The 22,147-nt window shown below is 40.8% G+C and overlaps 1 protein-coding gene across 1 annotated transcript in view; it reads right to left on the bottom strand.

Annotated features, from left to right (window-relative positions):
- The window catches only part of CORIN (corin, serine peptidase), a 204,609-nt gene that overhangs the window by 77,110 nt on the left and 105,352 nt on the right, over positions 1-22,147 (bottom strand). Inside the window, exons 5-8 of the mRNA XM_065907247.1 lie at positions 21,215-21,328; positions 5,243-5,350; positions 3,997-4,107; positions 1,139-1,255 (exon numbers count right to left, since the gene is read on the bottom strand). Of these exons, the coding sequence (XP_065763319.1) occupies positions 1,139-1,255; positions 3,997-4,107; positions 5,243-5,350; positions 21,215-21,328 (450 nt within the window). The remainder of the gene's footprint in view (positions 1-1,138; positions 1,256-3,996; positions 4,108-5,242; positions 5,351-21,214; positions 21,329-22,147) is intronic.

A 22,147-nucleotide genomic window follows, 5' to 3' on the forward strand; every position in this document is an offset into this window, starting at 1 on the left:
TATTTAATCAAAAGGGAGCCTCTTGGCTGGTATGGAATAACTCAAGGCCAGAAAAGAATTTCCTTCTGAATTTTCAAAACTGGTAAAACAAAGCTATCCTTATCTAGTTTTTTATGGAATAAATCAGTGATCAAAAGGCTCTCTCTTTTGGTCTACAATACATTCTCATTAAAACTATTCTAATATCAATATTCATTATGGCAAATCTAATTTAGCTACATGTGATCAATCTCATTAGCTGATGTGGGATACACACAGCCTAGACAGGCTTTCAGGTACCAGCCACAGAAAATAGCTTACATTTACATTTATGGAGTATTCAACACATGTCATCTCTATGAAGCAGTTATCATTACTCTGAGATTACAGACACAGAAACTGAAGTAACCGGCTTACATCACTGGCCTGAAGTCAACCAGGGAGGAAGTGGGAGCTGCGGACTGAACCCAGGCAGCTGGGCGGCAACCTCCACGTTCCTACACGAGGCTGTGTTAGTAAGACGCAAGGAAGACTTGCAGACAAGCATAGTGGTTTCTAAGTCAAAAGATATTCCTAGCCCTGTACTGAGAGACACTTCTACACAAACTGAGGCTTAAGACAATCAGGGTAGAGCTTTCTTTTCCAACAGAAAACCAATTTATTTGATTTACTTTTTCTTTGGGGGCTTCACAGATAATAACAGACTGTTTTTAAAGTGTGTTCAAGCATATTGCTTGGCAATGGGAGGCATTAAATGGCTTCTCCACACATGGTTATTTTTGGAAGCCATTACATTTAATTTCAGAAGCCACTTCCTTCTAACTTGAATCTAATTGAATTGAATAGTATGTGCTACACTTTTCTCTTTATTGTAGTGTTTCCCCATAAAACAGCTAACTAAATCTACCTGTGCTGTTTAAGTGTTTAACCACTATTTTTCACCCTTAGGAATGAGTTTTCAGCATAAGTTGCATGAAACTTTTATTTACCACAAAAAAGGTTTCTGGCTGACTGGAACTATGGGGACCAGTGCGTTAGGCAATCTGAAATTATTTATGTGGGAATCCTTTAAGCACTAGATAGCTTCCAACATTTTGTTTTGCTCCCAAGGAAAGACCTGTTGGTAAGGACTATTTCTGGGGTTGGAGCACACACTTACCATCGCTACAAGTCTCCTCATCACTTCCGTCCTTACAGTCCTCGTCTCCATCACACTGGAAAGTGCTGGGGATGCACTGTCCATTTCTGCATTCTACCAGACCCTGGCTGTGACACGCTAGGGAACACCAAAATAACATGCATTTTAATTATCTGTTTCTTTCAGTGTGCGGATCATATCCATGATTCCTGTTTATCTGGCATCACCAAGAAATGAAGTGTTCTAAACACCTGAATGTTCTGCCCAAATGAATGAATGTGCCATTAAGTTTTTTCATCCCAAGTGTTCTTGGAATGCAAGGTTTTCTTTCTGGAATTTCTCTTACCCTATTAAGTAGCACTTACTTAAAATTAACCTTTTCTAGATCACTGTATAAGTGAAACTAGTATTAACGATGGTAGTAGTTATACTGGGCTTTCCCAGGTGGCTCAGTGGTAAAGAATCTGCCTGCAATGCAGGAGATGTGGGTTCAATCCCTGGGTCAGGAAGATCCCCTGGAGAAGGAAATGACACTCCACTCGAGTATTCTTGCCTGGAAAATCCCATGGACAGAGGAACCTGGCAGGCTACAGTGCATGGAGTCACAATAGAATCGGATGTTACTTAGCGACTAAACAAGCAGTTATGCTAATGATATAAAAACTACAATTTATTAAAGGTTTACTATATGGCAATAGCTGTGCTAGGAGTATTACATATCTAATTTCAAATCCTCATAACAAATTTTTAAAGTGCCACCTCATGTGAAGAGTTGACTCATTGGAAAAGACCCTGATGCTGGCAGGGATTGGGGGCAGGAGGAGAAAAAGGGGACGACAGAGGATGAGAAGGCTGGATGGCATCACCGACTCAATGGACATGAGTTTGAGTAAACTCCGGGAGTTGGTGATGGACAGGGAGGCCTGGTGTGCTGCGATTCATGGGGTAGCAGAGTTGGACACGACTGAGCGACGGAACTGAACTGAAAGTGCATATTATCAACCTAGTTTAGAATAAAGAAACTGAAGCTTAGAGACTTTAGCGTGTGTGTCATACTCAAGGCTGTTGAAAAGTAGGGCCAGAACATGGAAGTAAGATTTTCTAACCCTAAACCCCAGCATTTCACTCTGCACCAACCTGACCTAATGCACCAATGAAATGCATAATAGCTACCCCACAATAAACATTTTATTTCAAAATTTGCTTATGACATCTGATATTTAAAAGGATGATCTAGTGACCATTAACCTTCCAAGAACTGGTTGTCTTAATTCTATCCCTATTGTCTTTTAAAGGACCAGAAACCCATGTATCATGTGACCTCAGCCTTCACGGTTACTGTCTACATACACACAGGAGCACCATGTTCTTGCTTTTCCAAGATCCATCAGAATACAGCCCACTGCGTTCCACAATGTCCACTCAGTCAGGACTCAGATGGTATCGCAGTTCAAATATAATTCAGGAAAGAGGAAAGCTGGGCATAGTGTTTGCTAATTAATTTAAATGAGTTTTCTTAATGTCAAAATAAAAACCATGCAACCTACATTTCTATTTTTGCCTTAAATTACAGACAAATTAAACAGTCTATCTCATATGTAGCCACTGTTTCTACTTTTATTAGACCATAAAAGATGGAATAAAAAGTTTAATTACCTTGAATATGCATAAAATGCACCATATTAACTCTTTCAGGTCAATATTACCCTTCTTTAGCTTCTATTTAATCATTTTATTATTCCCTATCGAGTATAATATACTTTTTAGGAAAAAAATGTGGCAAGCCATACTCGATTTTATTAGGTAGTGTAACAGCTACCTGAAGACTCTTTTTTTTTTTAAAAAAAAAAAAAAACAATTGAAGTATAGTTGATTTATAATATCATGTTAGTTTCAGGTATATAGCACAGTGATTCAGTTATACATAGATACATCCATGTATAGGTACCTATTCTGATATTAAGCATAGTTCGCCGTGCTCTGCAGCAGACCTTGTCGTCTATGCATTTTGTACACAGCAGTTCGTCTGTGTTAATGCTGGAGTCCTAGTTTATTCTCCCTTGCTTCCCCCTTTGGTACATGAATTTGCTTCCTGTGTCTCTGTGAGCCTGCCTCTTTGGCAAATAAGTTTGTCTGTGTAATTTTTAGCTTCCACATGTGAGTGTCCACCTCTGTGCAGCCCCCTCACTTAGCGTGGCCATCCACAGGCCCATCCACGTTGCTGCAGATGGCATGATCCCATCGCTGTTTACGGCTGAGCGACACCCCACAGCACACACAGACCACATCTCCTTGTCCATTCATCTGTCAAGGAGCGTTAGGTTGCGTCCACGTGTTACTGTAACAGTGCTGCTCTGACACATGGGTGCACGCACCCTTCTGAATTTTGGTTTTCTCCAGATACGCTCACCAGAAATGAGCCAGGCTCTGAAGTACTAACGTCCTCACACTCTGTGTGACTCCGCCAGCCCTGAAGGCTCTCTTCTCTGTCAGTTCCCCCACGCCCTCTCACAAACGCTGCCTGTGAGCACGTGTGGAGGCTCTTGCTTAACTGCCAATATATTGTTTGCAGACAGAAAGTTCCCCGTCTCTGGGAAGAATATCTGCTTTGACAAAGTCACAAGAGAAGATGCGTGGGCAATGAGAGAGGCAACAGCCACCTGCTCGGCCAGAGTGGCCAAGCCAGGCTTCGCGTTTCGGAGAGAGAAACTCAGGCATCAGTCACACCACACTGTTCTTGCCGTCACACCATTCGATTGCCATCTGGATGGGCCAGGGCCGAAGTGTTAGACTTCGTTTAGATAGTAAACCCTGAGTGTATTTGACTAAACAGACAGAAGTGGGACAATGAGCAAGATGGGAACCTTCAGGGCACTCACAGCAATTAACTTCGTCGGATTTATCCGCGCAGTCGTGGTCCCCATCACACACCCACTCGATGGCGATGCAGCGCCCGTCTCCACAGCGATGCTCCTCTGTGGGGTTGCAGTCTGGAGGAAGCAAGCGTTCAGGGGATGGAGGGAACCGACATGACAACCACTGGGATGTATGGCTTCTGGCGCCAGTACAAGTTAGAAAGTTCTTCTGTCACTAAATAACACACTACCAAAAATTTGAGAGCTAATCACAAAGTCAAAATGGCAAACAAGCAAGAAGAATTCAGCTGGCTTTATTAATCATTCAGGAGAGGACATTCGGAATTAAACACAGTTCTTTAAAATGTGGTGATTCAGTGGCAAATCCGTCTGCTAATGCAGGAGACATGGGTTCAATACTTGGGTTGGGGATCCAGATCCCCTGGAGAAGGAAACTGCAACCCACTCCAGTATTCTTGTCTGGGAAATCCATAGACAGAGGAGCCTGGAGGGCTACAGTTTACAGGGTCACAAGAGAGTCGAACATGACTTAGCAACTAAGCAACAACAACTTTAAAAGGTTCTTTCCTCTTTTTAACTGAGGTACAATTGAGATAAAATGTTGTGCAAATGTATTCTAAGTGAGATAAGTTAGAAAGAGAAAAATACTGTACATCACATGTGGAAAAAAGCTGAATTTGTACAAATGCATAGACAAGTGGCTAGCAGGGGCTGTTGTGGGCTGTTGGAAAGATGCTGTTTACAGGTACAAACATGCAACCAGTAGGTGGATTCCTTCGGTAAAAGATAAGATGAGTTTTAGAATGTAAAACAAACCATTGGTGTCTCCACTGCAGAAGTCGCCATGTAGGGCATGGCCATCAAACACAGGAGAGGTCTTCGGTTATATATAACAAGAGGATCAAGAGCTGCAAGCAGTTTTGCTCGAAAGCTCAAAGTCTAACCATGAGCCACTGACTCCAACGAGAGAAGAAACAAACAGTTTCAAAGAGACAAAAACATGTTAACTCCTATTTCCACTCCACTTCTTTAATGTTTCCTCAGTATGACTTTACCCAAGAAATATTACATTTACACATAAGACATGACAGACTAGTAATTGAAAAATCCTCCTCTTCCTGAAAATTAGGAAACCAATCCCTTTGTAATTCAACTCATTAACCACACCAACAAACAATGAACTACAAGATTTTGATTATAAGTTTCTATAGTTTTAAATGAAAACCTTTAGGGAAATAATGTTACTTACCACAGTTTTGTTCATCGCTCAGATCTCCACAGTCATCATATCCATCACACACCAGGCTATAATTAAGGCACTTGCCTGTGTGACAGTGAAACAGATTCTCGCTGCAATCTGGGGGGAAAATAACAACAAACAGAAGCCACTGGTGGGTCATCAGAGCAGAACAGGGTGTCACAGTAGCGGCTGGCATAACAGAAGCATATCATGGGGCGGCGAGGCGGGGGGACTCATAATGGTGACCTGGTCCACATCTACTGTTTCACAGGCGAGGAGACTGTGGTGCAGAGGAGCCACTGACTTGTTCAAGGCCACCTAACAAGTTACTGTAGAGCCATGATGAGGACCCACTGGCTCCCAAGCCAATGCCCTTATCACTCCCTGAAAACACCCACGTTCCACTCTACGTCACCTGAAAGCTTCCTTACAGCCAAATGTGAGAAAAGACGTTCTCAGCCCACCAGAGTTTCTAGTGAAGCTCACTTTCACACAGAATGAACACTTCGTAGACAGTGAGCAGTTATTTCTTAAAAATGTTTAAAATGAAAGTCTAGTTTTGTCAATGGTAAACACAGACATAACAAAGAGACAAAGTCATTTACATTACAGAGTCGTTACTCACACAACTTTACCACTTAAGTCATCTGAATGTTTCATAGCATGACCCTCAGATAAGCAGTACTGTCCTAGATTATGATGCCAAGATAAGAAAAAGCGATGTAACACTTATTGCCAAATTCAGACTTAAATTGAAGAAAGTGGGGAAAACCACTAGACCATTCAGATGTGACCTAAATCAAATCCCTTACGACTATGCAATAGAAGTGAGAAATAGAGTTAAGTGACCAGATCTGATAGACGAATGCCTGATGAACTATGGATGGAGGTTCATGACATTGTATAGGAGACAGAGGGCCAGACCATCCCCAAGAAAAAGAAATGCAAAAAAGCAAAATGGCTCTGAGGAGGCCTTATAAATAGCTGTAAAAAGAAGAGACGTGAAAAACAAAGGAAAAATGGAAAGATATACCCATTTGAGTGCAGAGTTCCAGAGAACAGCAAGGAGAGATAAGAAAGCCTTCCTCAGTGATCAGTGCAAAGAAATAAAGCAAAACAATAGGACGGGAAAGACTAGAGATCTCTTAAAGAAAATTAGAGATACCAAGCAAACATTTCATGCAAAGATGAGTTCAATAAAGGACAGAAATGGTATGGACCTAACAGAAGCAGAAGATGTTAAGAAGAGGTGGCAAGAATACACAGAAGAACTGTACAAAAAAGATCTTCATGACCCAGATATCATGATGGTGTGATCACTCACCTAGAGCCAGACATCCTGGAATGTGAAGTCAAGTGGGCCTTAGGAAGAAGCACCACTACAAACAAAGCTAGTGGAGGTGATGGAATTCCAGTTGAGCTATTTCAAATCCTGAAAGATGATGCTGTGAAAGTGCCACACTCAATATGTCACCAAATTTGGAAAACTCAGCAGCAGCCACAGGACTGGAAAAGTCCAGTTTTCATTCTAATCCCAAAGAAAGGCAATGCCAAAGGATGCTCAAACTACCACACAATTGCACTCATCTCACACGCTAGTAAAGTAATGCTCAAAATTCTCCAAGTCAAGTACGTGAACCATGAACTTCTATGTTCAAGCTGGTTTTAGAAAAGGCAAAGGAACCAGAGATCAAAATGCCAACATCTGCTGGATCATCCAAAAGGCAAGAGAGTTCCAGAAAAAACATCTATTTCTGCTTTATTGACTATGCCAAAGCCTTTGACTGTGTGGATCACAATAAACTGTGGAAAATTCTGAAAGAAATGGCAATACCAGATCACCTGACCTGCCTCTTCAGAAACCTGTATGCAGGTCAGGAAGCAACAGTTAGAACTGGACATGGAACAACAGACTGGTTCCAAATAGGAAAAGGAGTACGACAAGGCTGTATATTGTCACCCTGCTTATTTAACTTATATGCAGAGTACATCATGAGAAATGCTGGGCTAGATGAAGCACAAGCTGGAATCAAGATTGCCGGGAGAAATACCAACAACCTCAGATATGCAGATGACACCACCCTTATGGTAGAAAGTGAAGAAGAACTAAAGAGCCTCATGATGAAAGTGAAAGAGGAGAGTGAAAAGGTTGGCTTAAAGCTCAACATTCAGAAAACTAAGATCATGGCATCCGGTCCCATCATTTCATGGCAAATAGATGGGGAAACAGTGGAAACAGTGGCTGACTTTATTTTTCTGGGCTCCAAAATCACTGCAGATGGTGACTGCAGTTATGAAATTAAAAGATGCTTGCTCCTTGGAAGGAAAGTTATGACCAAGTTAGACAGCATATTTAAAAGCAGGGACACTACTTTGTCAACAAAGGTCCGTCTAATCAAGGGTCTGGTTTTTCCAGTGGTCATGTATGGATGTTGGACTGTAAAGAAAGCTGAACAAGGAAGAATTGATGCTTCTGAACTGTGGTATTGGAGAAGACTCTTGAGAGTCCCATGGACTGCAAGGAGATCCAACCAGTCCATTGGAGATCAGTCCTGGGTGTTCATTGGAAGGACTGATGTCGAAGCTGAAACTCCAATACCTTGGCCACCTGATGCAAAGAGCTGACTCATTTGAGAAGACCCTGATGCTGGGGAAGATTGAGGGCAGGAGAAGGGACGACAGAGGATGAGATGACTGGATGGCATCACCAACACAATGTACATGAGTTTGAGTAAACTCCAGGAGTTGGTGATGGATAGGGAGGCCTGGCGTGCTGTGGTCCATGGGTCACAAAGAGTCGTACACGACTGAGTGACTGAACTGCACTGAACTGAAACTCAAGAAGTTTCCAGTTTGATGTTGGAATAAACATCATGGAAGGAAATTTTAATATGAAGATAGATCTTGTTCTTGAGTAAACCAGAACTCCTATTCTAGTTCTTCCATCTATCAGCTATGATGTTGAGTATATTAGTTAAAATTTATGTCTGTAAACTTAATTATGAAATTATGATAAGCACAACTACTTAATAGAGTTGGAGGAAGACATAAATAATAGCGTATGTAAGATCCAAGGCAACTCAATGGGAAAAGAATACTCTTCAACAAATCGTGTGGGGACAACTGGATTTCAAGTATGCAAAGTTGAACTCTGACCTTTATCTCAAACCATATCAAAAAATCTCAAAATGGATTATAGATTTCAATGTAAGAGCTAAAATTATGAAGCTTCTAGAAAAAATAAGAAAAAAGTCTTTCTGATGGGGAGTGGCAAAGAATTCTTGGATATGATCATAAAAGCACAAACCTAAAAAATAATAAATGATATTCATTAAAATTAAAAGGAGCTTCCCAGTTAGTAAAGAATTTACTTACAATGCAGGAAACCTGAGTTTGGTTCCTGGGTCAGGAAGATCCCCTGGAGAAGGGAATGGCTACTCACTCCAGTATTCTTGCCTGGAGAATCTCATGGACAGATTCTTATGGGCTGTTATAGTCCATGGGGTCGCAAAGAGTCACATACGACTGAGCAGCTAAACAGTTCCACTTTAAAAATTAAAAACATTTGTGCTTCCAAAGATGCTATTTTAAAGATGAAAAGACAAGTTATGTGCTGAAAAAAATATTTTCAAAGCATGTATCTGATAAAGGACTTATATCCAGAATATACATAGATGTCCTACACTCAATAATAAGACAAACCACCCAATTACAAAGAGACAAAAGAACTTGAATAGAAAGTCTTTATGAAGGATATACAAATGGCTGAGAAGCACATGAAAAGGTGTTCAATGTAATTAACCATTAAGGAAATGCAAATAAAACCACAATAAGATACTATTATATATCCCTTAAAATAGCTGTAATAGATAAGACAGACAATATCAAGTATCAACAAGGATTCTGAGAAATTGAAACCCTCATATATGGATCATATGAGGGTCCATACATGGATCATATGTAGTTGGTGGGGGTGTAAAATAATAATGCCACTTTGGAGAGCAGTTTGACAGCTTCTTATAAGCTTAACTATGACTTTATGAGATTCATGAATTCCACTCTTAGAAATCTACCCAAGAGAAGTGAAACATATACTCACACAAAGACTGCCATGTGAATGTTTATCACAGATTTATTCACAATTGCCAAAGCGTAGAAATATTCCAAATGCTCAACAACTGGCAAATGTACAAGCAAAATGTAGTATATTCATACAATAGGATACTATTCAGCAATTAAAAGTATCAAACTACTGATGCATGTGACAGCATCGATGAAGCCAGATACATTTTGCTAAGTGAAAGAAACCCAATACAAAAACTACATATTGTGTGACCCATTTATAAACTTTCTGGAAAAGGCAAACTTACAGACACAGATGTGGCTGTGGCTTGAGATGTGGGAGTGAGGACTGAATACAGATAAATAGGAGGGAAATGTGGGGAAAGATGGGGAAGTTCTAGAAGTGGATCGTAGTGAGGGTTTCACAATCCTATAAATTTACTAAATAACTTTACAGTGTATAAGTTATACCTCAATAAGGTAAAAATATTTACATGTAAAAGCTGTAGTTAGTAGCAACTAGATTTCTTAAATGTATTAGGTTGGTCAAAAAGTTCATTCAGGTTTTTTTGTAAGATGTCATTGGAAAATCCAAATGAACTTTTGGCCAACCCAATATTATCTTTTCCCTTAGAGTGAATTAAGTTCAAAAACAGATTCTTAAGGCTGGAGAGGGATCATGGAAGATGTGCAGAATTTTAGTTGAGTGGATGTAATGAAAATTTCAGCATGTTTCAAGTAGAAGGAATAGCAAGAACAAAGGAAAGAAGTGAGAAATAAAGTCACATATGAGGATCAGTCTGCTTGACTGATAAAGATCAAGAATCTAATGGAAAACATCCCAGCCTCCTGAATTTCAGCTGATTGTTTCTCCTGAAGCAAAAGTCTGCCTCTCATTCAATCGGTGATGGGTACCTCTTTACCATGGGGCTTCCCAGGTGGCATTAGGGGTTAAGAACCCACTTGCCAATGAAGGAGATGTAACAGACATGGGTTCGATCCCTGGGTCAGGAAGATACCCTGGAGGATGGCATGGCAACCCACTTCTAACATTCTTGACTGGACAGAGGGGTGTGTGGCTTACCGTTTTCACGGTTGCAGAGTCAGACATGACAGAAGCGGCTATGCACACATGCACCTCTTTACTCTAAACATCCCAAATTCTGTAACAATTCATTATCGAAAATCTTGGGCACTGACTAGTGAAACTTTGAGCCACATCAAAATATTATACTTGTTATTTACATGAATCATCAACTTCTGTTTCAAAGAGCACTCTTCTAAGAAGTTACTTAAATACTTTCAGAATCACACCATTTTAGAAATGGAATGTGCCTTAGAGATCATCTGTTCAGCACCATCATTAAGAGGGCATACACACATGCACACACATATACAGATACAGAACCTTGTAAGTCCTTTCTTTTTTTTCATTTCCCCTGGGCCAAATAATTTTCAAATGAGGACAACCATCATAAGGGAAAACATAAGGACTAAAAAGAGGTGCCAGCTTTCACCTTGACCACACTATTTCCCCCCATTTGGCCTAGGGTGCTAAATCCCCAACCCGCACCCTACTGCCAGCTGAGCTGACCACACACACACTGGCTGAGTCAAGAAAGGTTGATTGTGGTTCTCCTGCCCACTGAGCAAAGCTGGGGAATTTGTGCATCAAGATATATACATTTCCTCAGGAAATGTTAAAGATCTTTTTGATTTTTGTTTTACTTTCATCTCTCCTGAGAAGTTTTGAATCAGCATGCTAGAATCAGCATTATGGGGGGATCTTCACCTTGACCATCAGTGCAGAAGTACTTACGTCACCAGAGGAGGAGGCAGTGTGAAAGGGTGATAGATTTTAAACATATGAATTAATTTTTTAAAGCAGTACATGTCACTGTTTTGGATGGTAGGACTGGAGAATCAAGTACCTCTTTCAGAATCTGATTAACCTGAGAACACTTAAAATATTTCCAAGGTCCATTCTGGGATCCCTGGTAATTCATACAAAAAAACCTCATTGGATGTATTTTTTAAATGAATGCTGTCATTGATTAACTTATTTCATAAATGGAGATGATTCAAACATTTTTTATAATTCCTCATTATTCATACAGATTACTCAACTTTCCACTACTAAGACTTTCTTGGTTAGAAGCCATTCTCAGACGTTAGATACAAAATTAGCTGCATTTGGAAAACAACTTGTTACCTCCCTAAGGTCTGTGTAATTAGTAAACACAGAAAACCTTAACCAGAGGCACGCACACCCAGAAATACATGGCAAACAGCAAAGATCACAGTGCTTCCTTATATTGGAGAATAAATGTTTATTTCAAATGAAAAGAGATGCTGTAAGTGCAATTTGGGGCCAACAGATCAAAACTTACAGAAGCTGCTTGCTGTGCGTTTCTTGCTCAATACAACCATAGTCTTGCATAACCTAAAGTGGGTATTTTTCTAGATACAGATCTTTTTTTTCTGAATGAGAGTTTTGATACAAAATGCTACTTCTGAAGTTCTTGCATGTTAATATTTATTTCAGTGGGGCATCTTGCACTATTAACTTTATCCCTCAAAATTGTCATTAAATGAAAAGAGACAGCTAAAGAACAGAAAATCTTTTTCTCAAGAGCTTCATTCAATTTGCTCAGTCTCTTGAGTCTGTAAACATAATCATGTTGCCTCAACTCAGGATTCAAGTAGGGATGCTCAATTGCCACCCAGAAACAGCCTTGTTTTGAGATGACCAAGAGGTTAACCAGTTTGCCCAGAGTTTCCCAGCTTGTTACAGTGACCTGGGCTCCTTGATGCCCTGAGGGTTCTCAGCTGTTGACGTCTAGCTCCAAAGCAGGGTTTCTCAGCTGCAGCACTGTGGACCCTTGTGGCTGGGCGGGAGCTGTCCTATGCGCTGCATGTTCAGCAACAACCCCAACCATGGCCCAGCAAAGTCCAGTAGCGTCCCCTAAATGTCCCCAGCGGCCCAATCAAACAGGCCTCCAGACACTGCAAACACCCAGGGGGTATTGCCTCTGACAGAGAGCCACTGTGCTGGAATGTCCAACCATCACTTTATTCCAAAGCCAGTTTTAATCTTGTCTTTCCCATTGGCTGTCTCATGCCAATCAGGCAACCAGTGATCTGTGCTCTTCTCTCTCACAAGATCTTTCTGTTTATACCATCTTCTGCTTTGCCATACCTATTATACTGGGCTTCCCAGGCAGCACGAGTAGTAAGAACCGGCCTACCAATGCAGGAGACATAAGAGACATGGGTTCAACCCCTGGATTGGGAAGATCCCCTGGAGAAGGGCACGGCAACCCACGCCAGTATTCTTGCCTAGAGAATCCCATAGACAGAGAAGCCTGGTGGACTACAGTCCATAGGGTGACAAAGAGTCAGACACAACTGAAGTGACTGAGCATGCATATCTATTATATTGTTCTAAAACATGGTATTTAATTATCTCTGTGTTTATGTTATGATCTCTATGTCATTTCCCTGATTAGACTAAGAGGCTCATGAAGCAAAAAATCATGTCTTAACAGTCTTTATATTTACTAGGTTTCTAGAACATGCTTCACACATAGCAGAAATTCAAGACTATTCAATAATTTTATTGATCCCATATCATCAGGTGGCCTCAAAACAGGAGTGAATTTTCCAGACATCTGACTTCTTCCATCAGGGTAGAATGAAATATTTCTATTTTTATTAATTTGGTTGAAATCTTTCTAGTATTTATTTGCTTCCCTGTCTTAAAAAATGTAGTAGCTACAGTCATTTTCGATGATTCAGAAACACTATTTGGAATATCAGTTTTTATTCTGTGCTACTTGGGTGGCCTCCTATACCAGACAGCTTCATGTGGTGCTGCTTTTAAAACTGTTGTGCATATTGTAGTATTTCTGTCTTGTCCACAATGTATCACCTGACCTTTGGTGGGGCAGGAGTGGGAGGGATGTTGGAAGGACGGCATGGAGAATAAGATAACAACCACAGTCACAACCATAAATCCTAATGCCTTTTGAGAATTACTGCATGCCAGGCACTGGTCTCTGTGCTTGACATCTAGTGACTCATTATTCTGCTCAACAATTCTAGAGATAGTTAGTATAATAATATTATTTATTGTCTCCATTTTACTGATGAGGACACTAAGACCCAGAGAGATTGGGTACCTTGCATATTTAGAGAGGCAGGAAATGATAGAGAAGAAATGGGAGGGGCTTCCCTGGTGGCTCAATGGTAAAGAATTTGCCTGCCAGTGCAGGAGACACGGGTTCAATCCCTAGTCCTCAAAGATTCCACATGCCTCAGAGTAACCATGCGTCACAACAGTTGAGCCTGTGCTCTGGAGCCTGGGAACTGCACCTACTGAGCCCACACGCCACAGCTGCTGAAGCTTGCACGCCCTAGAACCCATGCTCCACAATAAGAGAAGTCAAGCACTGCAACTAGACAGCAATCCCCGCTTGCCACAATTAGAGAAAAGCCGCACAGCAAGGAAGCCAGCCCAGCCAAAGAGAAAGAAAGCAGGAAAGAAAGAAACAGGAACCCAGGTGGCCTGACTCAAGCCCTCGTACTATTAATCTGTGTGATAATTAGTATGACTAATTATGCTAACTGGTGTATTTAGTTAACTCAGTATAATTAGTCTACCACAGTACACAAAAATAAATGGGGTAACAACCAATGTTACCCCAAATTTAGAGTGAATGACTCCTGAAATTATTTGACATTGGCTGGCATGGCATAAAGTATGGGGATTTTATGGCGGTTCTTTTCCCTGTGACAACCCTTTCCCTGAGGCTTTTTCATTTGCTAAGCACCTGCTGCATATCAGATGCTGTTCTAGGGCTGGTTACAGAATCAAAAGATGATAGAATATTAGCAACAAAAGAGACGCCGGACGCCCTCTAGTGCAGGGGTTTCAAACCTGACTGCACGCTAGAATCACTGGCAGAGTCTTACAAAGGGACTGCTGCCTGGGCGCAGACTGCCCGGCCCCCTCTAGACTGACAGGGCTGGAATTTCTGCAAGTGGGGCTTCCTGGAGATGCCATTGTGCTGCCAGTATTGAGGACAAGGAGAACCAGGCAGTGAGATATAGCCTATTTCAAGTCACAGAACTAGAAATTTAAAAAACACTTCCTAATTTTCAAAAATCTTTTCTCTATACCACTAAAATTCTTCTCAGTGGTTGGATACCTGTCCGTTTTACCAATACTTAAGGAAGAAACTGGAGAAGGAAATGGCAACCCACTCCAGTGTTCTTGCCTGGAGAATCCCAGGGACGGCAGAGCCTGGTGGGCTGCTGTCTATGGGGTCGCACAGAGTCGGACACGACTGAAGCGACTTAGCAGCAGCAGCAGCAAGGAAGAGACAGGGCTTCCCTGGTGTCTCAGACAGTAAAGAATCTGCCTGCAATGCAGGAGACCTGAGTTTGATCCCTGGGTCAGGAAGATCCCCTGGAGAAGGGAATGGCTACCCACTCCAGTGTTCTTGTTTGAAGAATTCCATGGACAGGGGAGCCTGGTGGGCTACAGTCCACAGGGCTGCAAAGAGTTGGACACGACTGAGTGACTAACACACGCAAGGAAGAGATCAAGAAACACAACAAAGTGAGTTGGGAGGAGGTCAGGAAGCAGTCCCAGATGCCTGGTGAGCCACCGCAATAGACAATTATCTCCCTCAACATAACCAAGCACCCAAACTAAACATTTTCCTGTCATATGAATGATAGGAGCACAATCATTCACCAAATTTGCACTTTCTGGACATTGGCAAGTCAAAGGCAGCACAATTAAGAGAAAATAATTTGATTTGGACCCATTCAGGAGTGGGTTCAAATCTGGCACTTTGAACCACTGGCAAATTATTTCATTGCCATGAGTTTCACCTCTGTACCTGAACAAAAAGGAATAATACTTCCTTTGCTGAAAATTAAATCACATCATGTAGGTAAATGCTTCTAGCACAGTTGATTTGAGAACTCACGCAAACAGCAAATCCCTTCCCTTCCTTCCTTGGAAGGTAGTCTTCCTGCTGTACCTGTGAGAACCCTCAGAACACGGTAAATCTTTGAGCTGCAACTGGGAGTGTCCAGCAAAACCTCCTCCTCCCCTCGGGAGTATGTGTGGGCTGCATCCTAGCTCTGATCCTTGCCCTAAGTCAGACTTGACACTACTCCTGCACTTCAGCACGGTGACAACAGCAGGGTGGCCCCTTCTGTGAACACGCACGCTGCAACGCCACAGGCCCCGGCACGCTAAATTGCAGAGGCAGATGTCCTTGTAAGGTCAGCAACAACTGCATGCGAAGCTTTCAATGTCTAAGCATTTTCATGAACAAGTATTCTGAAGGGATGTATTTCCTCAACGAACCAAGCCAAATGGTTTTTGAAGTACGTTCATGAGGAAGAAAAGCCTGTATCTTCCTTAATAAACTCTTCCACTCCTGGGATATTGCTGACTACCTTACAGAATAATAATAATACCTTCTTTGTTCAGTGACTGACTGGAAAAATTTGCTCTTTCAATTTCAACAAATGCAGCAGAAAGCTCCTCTTACTGTTCAGAGTGCAATGTTCCATGCAATGGGAGATGAAGCCAGTGTTGGCATACCTCAGAGGTAGAGGTAGAATTTGAATATGACACAACATGGGCCATAATTAGGGGATAAACAAGAGATTCACTGTAACTCCCATTACTATATATAATTCTATAGAACCACTTAAAATCCCCACTGTAGGTGCTTTGTATAATATTTGCTCCCAAATCCATAGCAATATTCCCTAATATAAGTATGTGCTCAGACACTCAGTGGTGTCCGACTCTTCGCAACCCCATGGACTGTAGCCTGCCAGGCTCCTCTGTCCATGGGATTCTCCCAGCAAGAATACTGGAGTGGGTGACCATGCCCTCCTCCAGGGGATCATCTCAACCCAGGGATTGAATCCACGTCTCTTAAGTCTCCTGTACAGGCAGGTGGGTTCTTTACCACTAGTATTACCTGGGAAGCCCAACGTAAATATACATCCCATTAAAAATGTTTTTCATGTACAATCATGTACTATAGGTTTTTCTGAAGAGAGAATTCCAAGTTATAAAAACAAATATCTTAGTGAAAACATTTCTAACAAAATATGAGCAACATAACTGAAATTCTATAGGATGCTAGATATTATATAAAATAAATAAATGAATGAATAAATAAATGTGAGGTCATATGTAAACAAATAATTTTGAGGAAATACCAAATTAAGATAAAATTAATGTTTTTTTTTTTTAAAAAAACAACTGGGATTTATCAGAAACTTTAATGAGCAAATATGTATTGTAACTCTCTAGGAAATATATCAGGGCTCCCCAGGTGGCCCAGTGGTAAAAGAATCCTCCTGCCACTGCAGGAGCTGCAGGACACATGGGTTCAATCCCTGGATCAGGAAGATCCCCTGAAGGAGGAAATGGCAACCCACTCTTGCCTGGAAAATCCCATGGACAGAGGAGCCTGGTGGGTTACAGCCCATGGGGTCACAAAGAGTTGGACACGACTGAAACAACTGAGATCTGACAGACATCATTTCTCAAGCTTTTTTCCCAGGCATTTTGCAAGACTCAGGTACTATGGAATACCAGTTTGGGAAATACTGACCTTAACTAAATATTACCACAACATACTGTCTTTCAAAAGTTATGGCAAATAAATGTCCTAGAAGCCTTCATATGGAAGGAGAGTTGGCCTGCCTGGTAAACACACCAGAGGACTCTTTCAATTGAGGTGAGCAATTGAGAGGAGCTCTTATAAAGCTGTGGCAACTCCTACAGGAAGGAAAATACAGCTTTTCCCATAGTAACAATTGCTGGTCATATAACCATTAAAAAGCAATTAAAAAAAAAAAAAAGGCAATTCAAACAGCATTGTATATGGGCTTGTTTTGAAGGCAGAACCTGCAATGTATTCTTGAGGCTAATTTTCCCATTTTATCTGTTGCATAATTGCAAACCAATTTGAGATCTGAATATATATTTGATGTGGACTGAAAGACTGTGTCCTCTCAAAATTTATAGGTTTGAAACCGTATACAAGCCCTGTGCCCTTGTCTTTGTCTGACTCAAGAGTTAATGACTAAGAAATGTGAAGATGTAGAAACAAAAACCAGCTGCTGGGCTGGGGAACCAGTAACAATTTAGACCACAATTCTGTCACATGACAGAATCACCAAACTCCCAGTTCCCTGAATGATACAGACAAATGCCTGGCACACACTCATAAGTTGTTTTTACAGGAAGCAGACACCCTCCAGATGAAAACTGCTGACCACAAGAACATAGACTTTAGACTGGTTGAAACCAGAAGGTTGATAATGCTTGAAACTTCACCTGATGCCAACCAATCTAAGACCTATCCATGAGCTGATCATGTCCTGAACACTATAAAACTCCTCACTACCCCCTCCAGGGTGGGTCACACAGCTCAGGGCACTAGTGCACTGAGGCCCCCTTTGCCTGGCAAAGCAATTAAAGCTGCTCTTTTCTATTTCACCCAAAGTCTGTCTCTGTGTTTCTATTCTGTACCAGTGAACAGAGGTTGAGTTTCAGCAGCATGTTGAAGCTTTAATCCCCAACATGATGGATAAGGCCTGTGAAGCAGTGATAAAGATCAGAATTCGACATCCATTTATGATAAAAACCCTCCAGAAAGCAGGAATAGAAGGAACATACCTCAACATAGTAAAAGCTATATATGACGAACCCACAGCAAACATTATCCTCAATGGTGAAAAATTGAAAGCATTTACCCTAAAGTCAGGAACAAGACATGGATGCCCACTCTTACCACTACTATTCAACATAGTTTTGGAAGTTTTGGCCACAGCAATCAGAGCAGAAAAAGAAGTAAAAGGAATCCAGATTGCAAAAAGAAGAAGTAAAACTTCCACTGTTTGCAGATGATATGATCCTCTACATAGAAAACCCTAAAGACTCCACCAGAAAATTACTAGAGCTAACCAATGAATATAGTAAAGTTGCAGAATATAAAATCAACACACAGAAAGCCCTTGCATTCCTATACACTAACAATGAGAAAACAGAAAGAGAAATTAAGGAAATAATTCCATTCACCATTGCAATGAAAAGAATAAAATACTTAGGAATATATCTACCTAAAGAAACAAAAGACCTATACATAGAAAACCATAAAACACTGGTGAAAGAAATCAAAGAGGACACAAATAGATGTAGAAATAAACCATGTTCATGGATCGGAAGAATCAATTTAGTGAAAATGGGTATACTAACCAAAGCAATCTATAGATTCAATGCAATCCCTATCAAGCTACCAACGGTATTTTTCACAGAACTAGAACAAATAATTTCACAATTTGTATGGAAATACAAAAAACGTTGAATATCCAAAGCAATCTTGAGAGAGAAGAATGGAACTGGAGGAATCAACCTGCCTGACTTCAGACTCTACTACAAAGCCACAGTCATCAAGACAGTATGGTACTGGCACAAAGACAGAAATATAGATCAATGGAACAGAATAGAAAGCCCAGAGACAAGTCCACGCCCCTATGAACACCTTATCTTCAACAAAGGAGGCAAAAATATACAATGGAAAAAAGACAATCTCTTTAACAAGTGGTGCTGGGAAAACTGGTCAACCACTTGTAAAAGAATGAAACTAGAACACTTTCTAACACCATACACAAAAATAAACTCAAAATGTAAGACCAGAAACTATACAACTTCTAGAGGAAAACATAGGCAAAACACTCTCTGACATAAATCACAGCAGGATCCTCTATGACCCACTTCTCAGAATATTGGAAATAAAAGCAAAAATAAACAAATGGGACCTAATTAAAATTAAAAGCTTCTGCACAACAAAGGAAACTATAAGCAAGGTGAAAAGACAGCCTTCAGAATGGGAGAAAATAATAGCAAATGAAGAAACAGACAAAGAATTAATCTAAAAAAAATACAACAAACTCCTGTGGCTCAATTCCAGAAAAATAAATGATCCAATCAAAGAATGTGCCAAAGAACTAAACAGACATTTCTCCAAAGAAGACATACAGATGGCTAACAAATACATGAAAAGATGCTCAACATCACTCATTATCAGAGAAATGCACATCAAAACCACAATGAGGTACCATTTCACGCCAGTCAGAATGGCTGCTATCCAAAAGTCTACAAGCAATAAATGCTTGAGAGGGTGTAGAGAAAAGGGAACCCTCTTACATGGTGGTGGGAATGCAAACTAGTACAGCCACTATGGAGAACAGTGTGGAGATTCCTTAAAAAACTGGAAATAGAACTGCCATATGACCCAGCAACCCCACTCCTGGGCATACACACCAAGGAAACCAGATCTGAAAGAGACACGTGCACCCCAATGTTCATCGCAGCACTGTTTATAATAGCCAGGACATGGAAGCAGCCTAGATGCCCATCAGCAGATGAATGGATAAGGAAGCTGTGGTACATATACACCATGGAATGTTACTCAGCCGTTAAAAAGAATTCATTTGAATCAGTTCTAATGAGATGGATGAAACTGGAGCCCATTATACAGAGTGAAGTAAGTCAGAAAGAAAAACACCAATACAGTATACTAACGCATGTATGTGAATTTAGAAAGATGGTAATGATAACCCTGTATGCTAGACAGCAAAACAGACACAGATGCATAGAACAGTCTTTTTGACTCTGTGGGAGAGAGTAAGGGTGGGATGGTTTGGGAGAATGGCATTGAAACATGTATATTAACAAGTGTGAAACAAATCACCAGTCCAGGTTCGATGCATGAGACAGGGTGCTCGGGGCTGGTGCACTGGGAAGACTCAGAGGAATGGGATTGGGGAGGGAAGTGGGAGGGGGGTTCAGGATGGGGAACGCATGTACACCCATGGCTGATTCATGTGAATGTATGGCAAAACCAATACAATATTGTAAAGTAAAAAAAAAAAAAAAAAAAAGATCAGAAGGGTGGGACCCTAGTTCAACTGAGCTGATACCCTTATAAGAAGAGGAAGAGACACATGAGAGCTCTCTCCTCCCTACCTCCTCCCTCCTCTTCTCTTCTCTCCCTCTCTTGCTTTCCCCCCAAAGAGGTTATTTGAGTACACAGGCATATGGCAGTTACCTCCAAGCCAGGAACAGAACTCTCATCAGAAACTGAACCCTATCAGACCTTGATCTTGGACTTTTCAGCCTCCAGAACTGTCAGAAAATGCATTTCTGTTGTTTAAGTCTCAGCCTGTGGTATTTTGTAAGCAGCTCAAGCAAACAAATACAATATTGGACAAACTACTGTTTTTCGTCCAAACGAGTAACCAAATCAATGATAAGAAAGTGGAGGATGTTTAAAGGCTGAATCTACCAGTCCACAGATGCAGAACAGTTGGCTCATGCCTTGCCTCTCTCCAGGCTGAGAGGAAGCATAAACAAATAAGACATTTTGCATCTTCTGTTTCACAAATGTTAAAAATCATGAGGGTAAAAAAATTTCCTATTAAAAATATCCTTCTTTAAAAAAAAAAGTTGACCTTTATACTCTTAGAACTTTAAAAACAAAAACAAAAATCCTCACCCAAAGAAAATAAATGAAAAGCCTTTTTCCAATTTTAAGATACTTAAAGGAAAAGCACTCTGAGCCTGACCTGTTCCAAAGCACATCTAGCTGTCAAGTTCCTCATGGAATCAGGCTTTTGAAAGGTGTGCAAACATGAAGCTATCGTGTGGGGTGGGGGAAGATAAACATTTGCTCACTAAAGAAAAGCAAACTAACAGCAGTCTACCCAAGCGCGGCTGGTTGTCAGAAGCAGACAACGGAATGCTCTGGTTTCCAGGCCCCTGGACAGAATCCACATCCCGCAGACACCCCCGTCCCGCCTGTCACATACTGCAGTGGGCCTCGTCACTCCAGTCGTCGCAGTCGTTGTAGCCGTTACACTGCAGTTTCCTGGGGATGCAGACGCCACTGCTGCACAGGAAGCTCTCGCCCCCTCTGCAGAGCACTAAAAAAGGGGGGGAGAGAGGCAGAAAAGCAAAGTCAAAATAAATATGAGGGCTTTTTTTTTAAATTAGGAGAAACAAAGAACAGAAAGAAAACCTTCTCTGGCTGTTCAGCAGATGTGTTTCCCAACTCTCTCAGTTTCATTGTCACCAATTCCTCTCTGGCTTTCCAGAACACTAATTGTAAAATTACCTGGGAAGAATACAAAGTGTTTGCCTGAGAAAAGTGAAAGGAAATTCACCAGTGGGCTTTCGAGAGCAGCCTCGTCCACTGCACAACTTACGTGCGGAAAGGTACCAAATGGGAGTATTTTTTTAATAACCGAAAACTATTTTGAAATGAAATTTATTGAACAAACATTTAAAATCCTTCCACAACACTCAGTGTCATGCAAAGAAACTTAGTTACAAACAGTCAGTTGATATGTGCTGGAACATAGGCGTAGAGACCCTATGCCTTGCATTGAAATATATTTACTTACTTGCTTTAATAAAAATGCCAGTTAAAAATGTTAGAGTCTATTTTGGCATAAGGAATGTGAAACAACATTAGCTAATATTTTCTTTCTTTTCTTTTCCTTAACACGGTTGCACGTTGGTATTCTTTGCTTTAAGTATTATGTTCTTTTTCTTCTCAAAATTCAACAAATATTCAATTATTTCAAAATTACATTAGACAAAAAGTGTGGGAGAAGAAGCTAGAAAGATTTTTCTAAGGGAGACCATTACTCAAAGGACAAATTAATTCAACAAAATGGGTGTTAAAATACACTTATTTGCATCAAATGCCTTTTAAATGTGTAAAACCTTTGACCCAGCAA

This window comes from Muntiacus reevesi, chromosome 16 (genome assembly GCF_963930625.1).
Source record: "Muntiacus reevesi chromosome 16, mMunRee1.1, whole genome shotgun sequence".
NCBI classification, from domain to species: domain Eukaryota; kingdom Metazoa; phylum Chordata; class Mammalia; order Artiodactyla; family Cervidae; genus Muntiacus; species Muntiacus reevesi.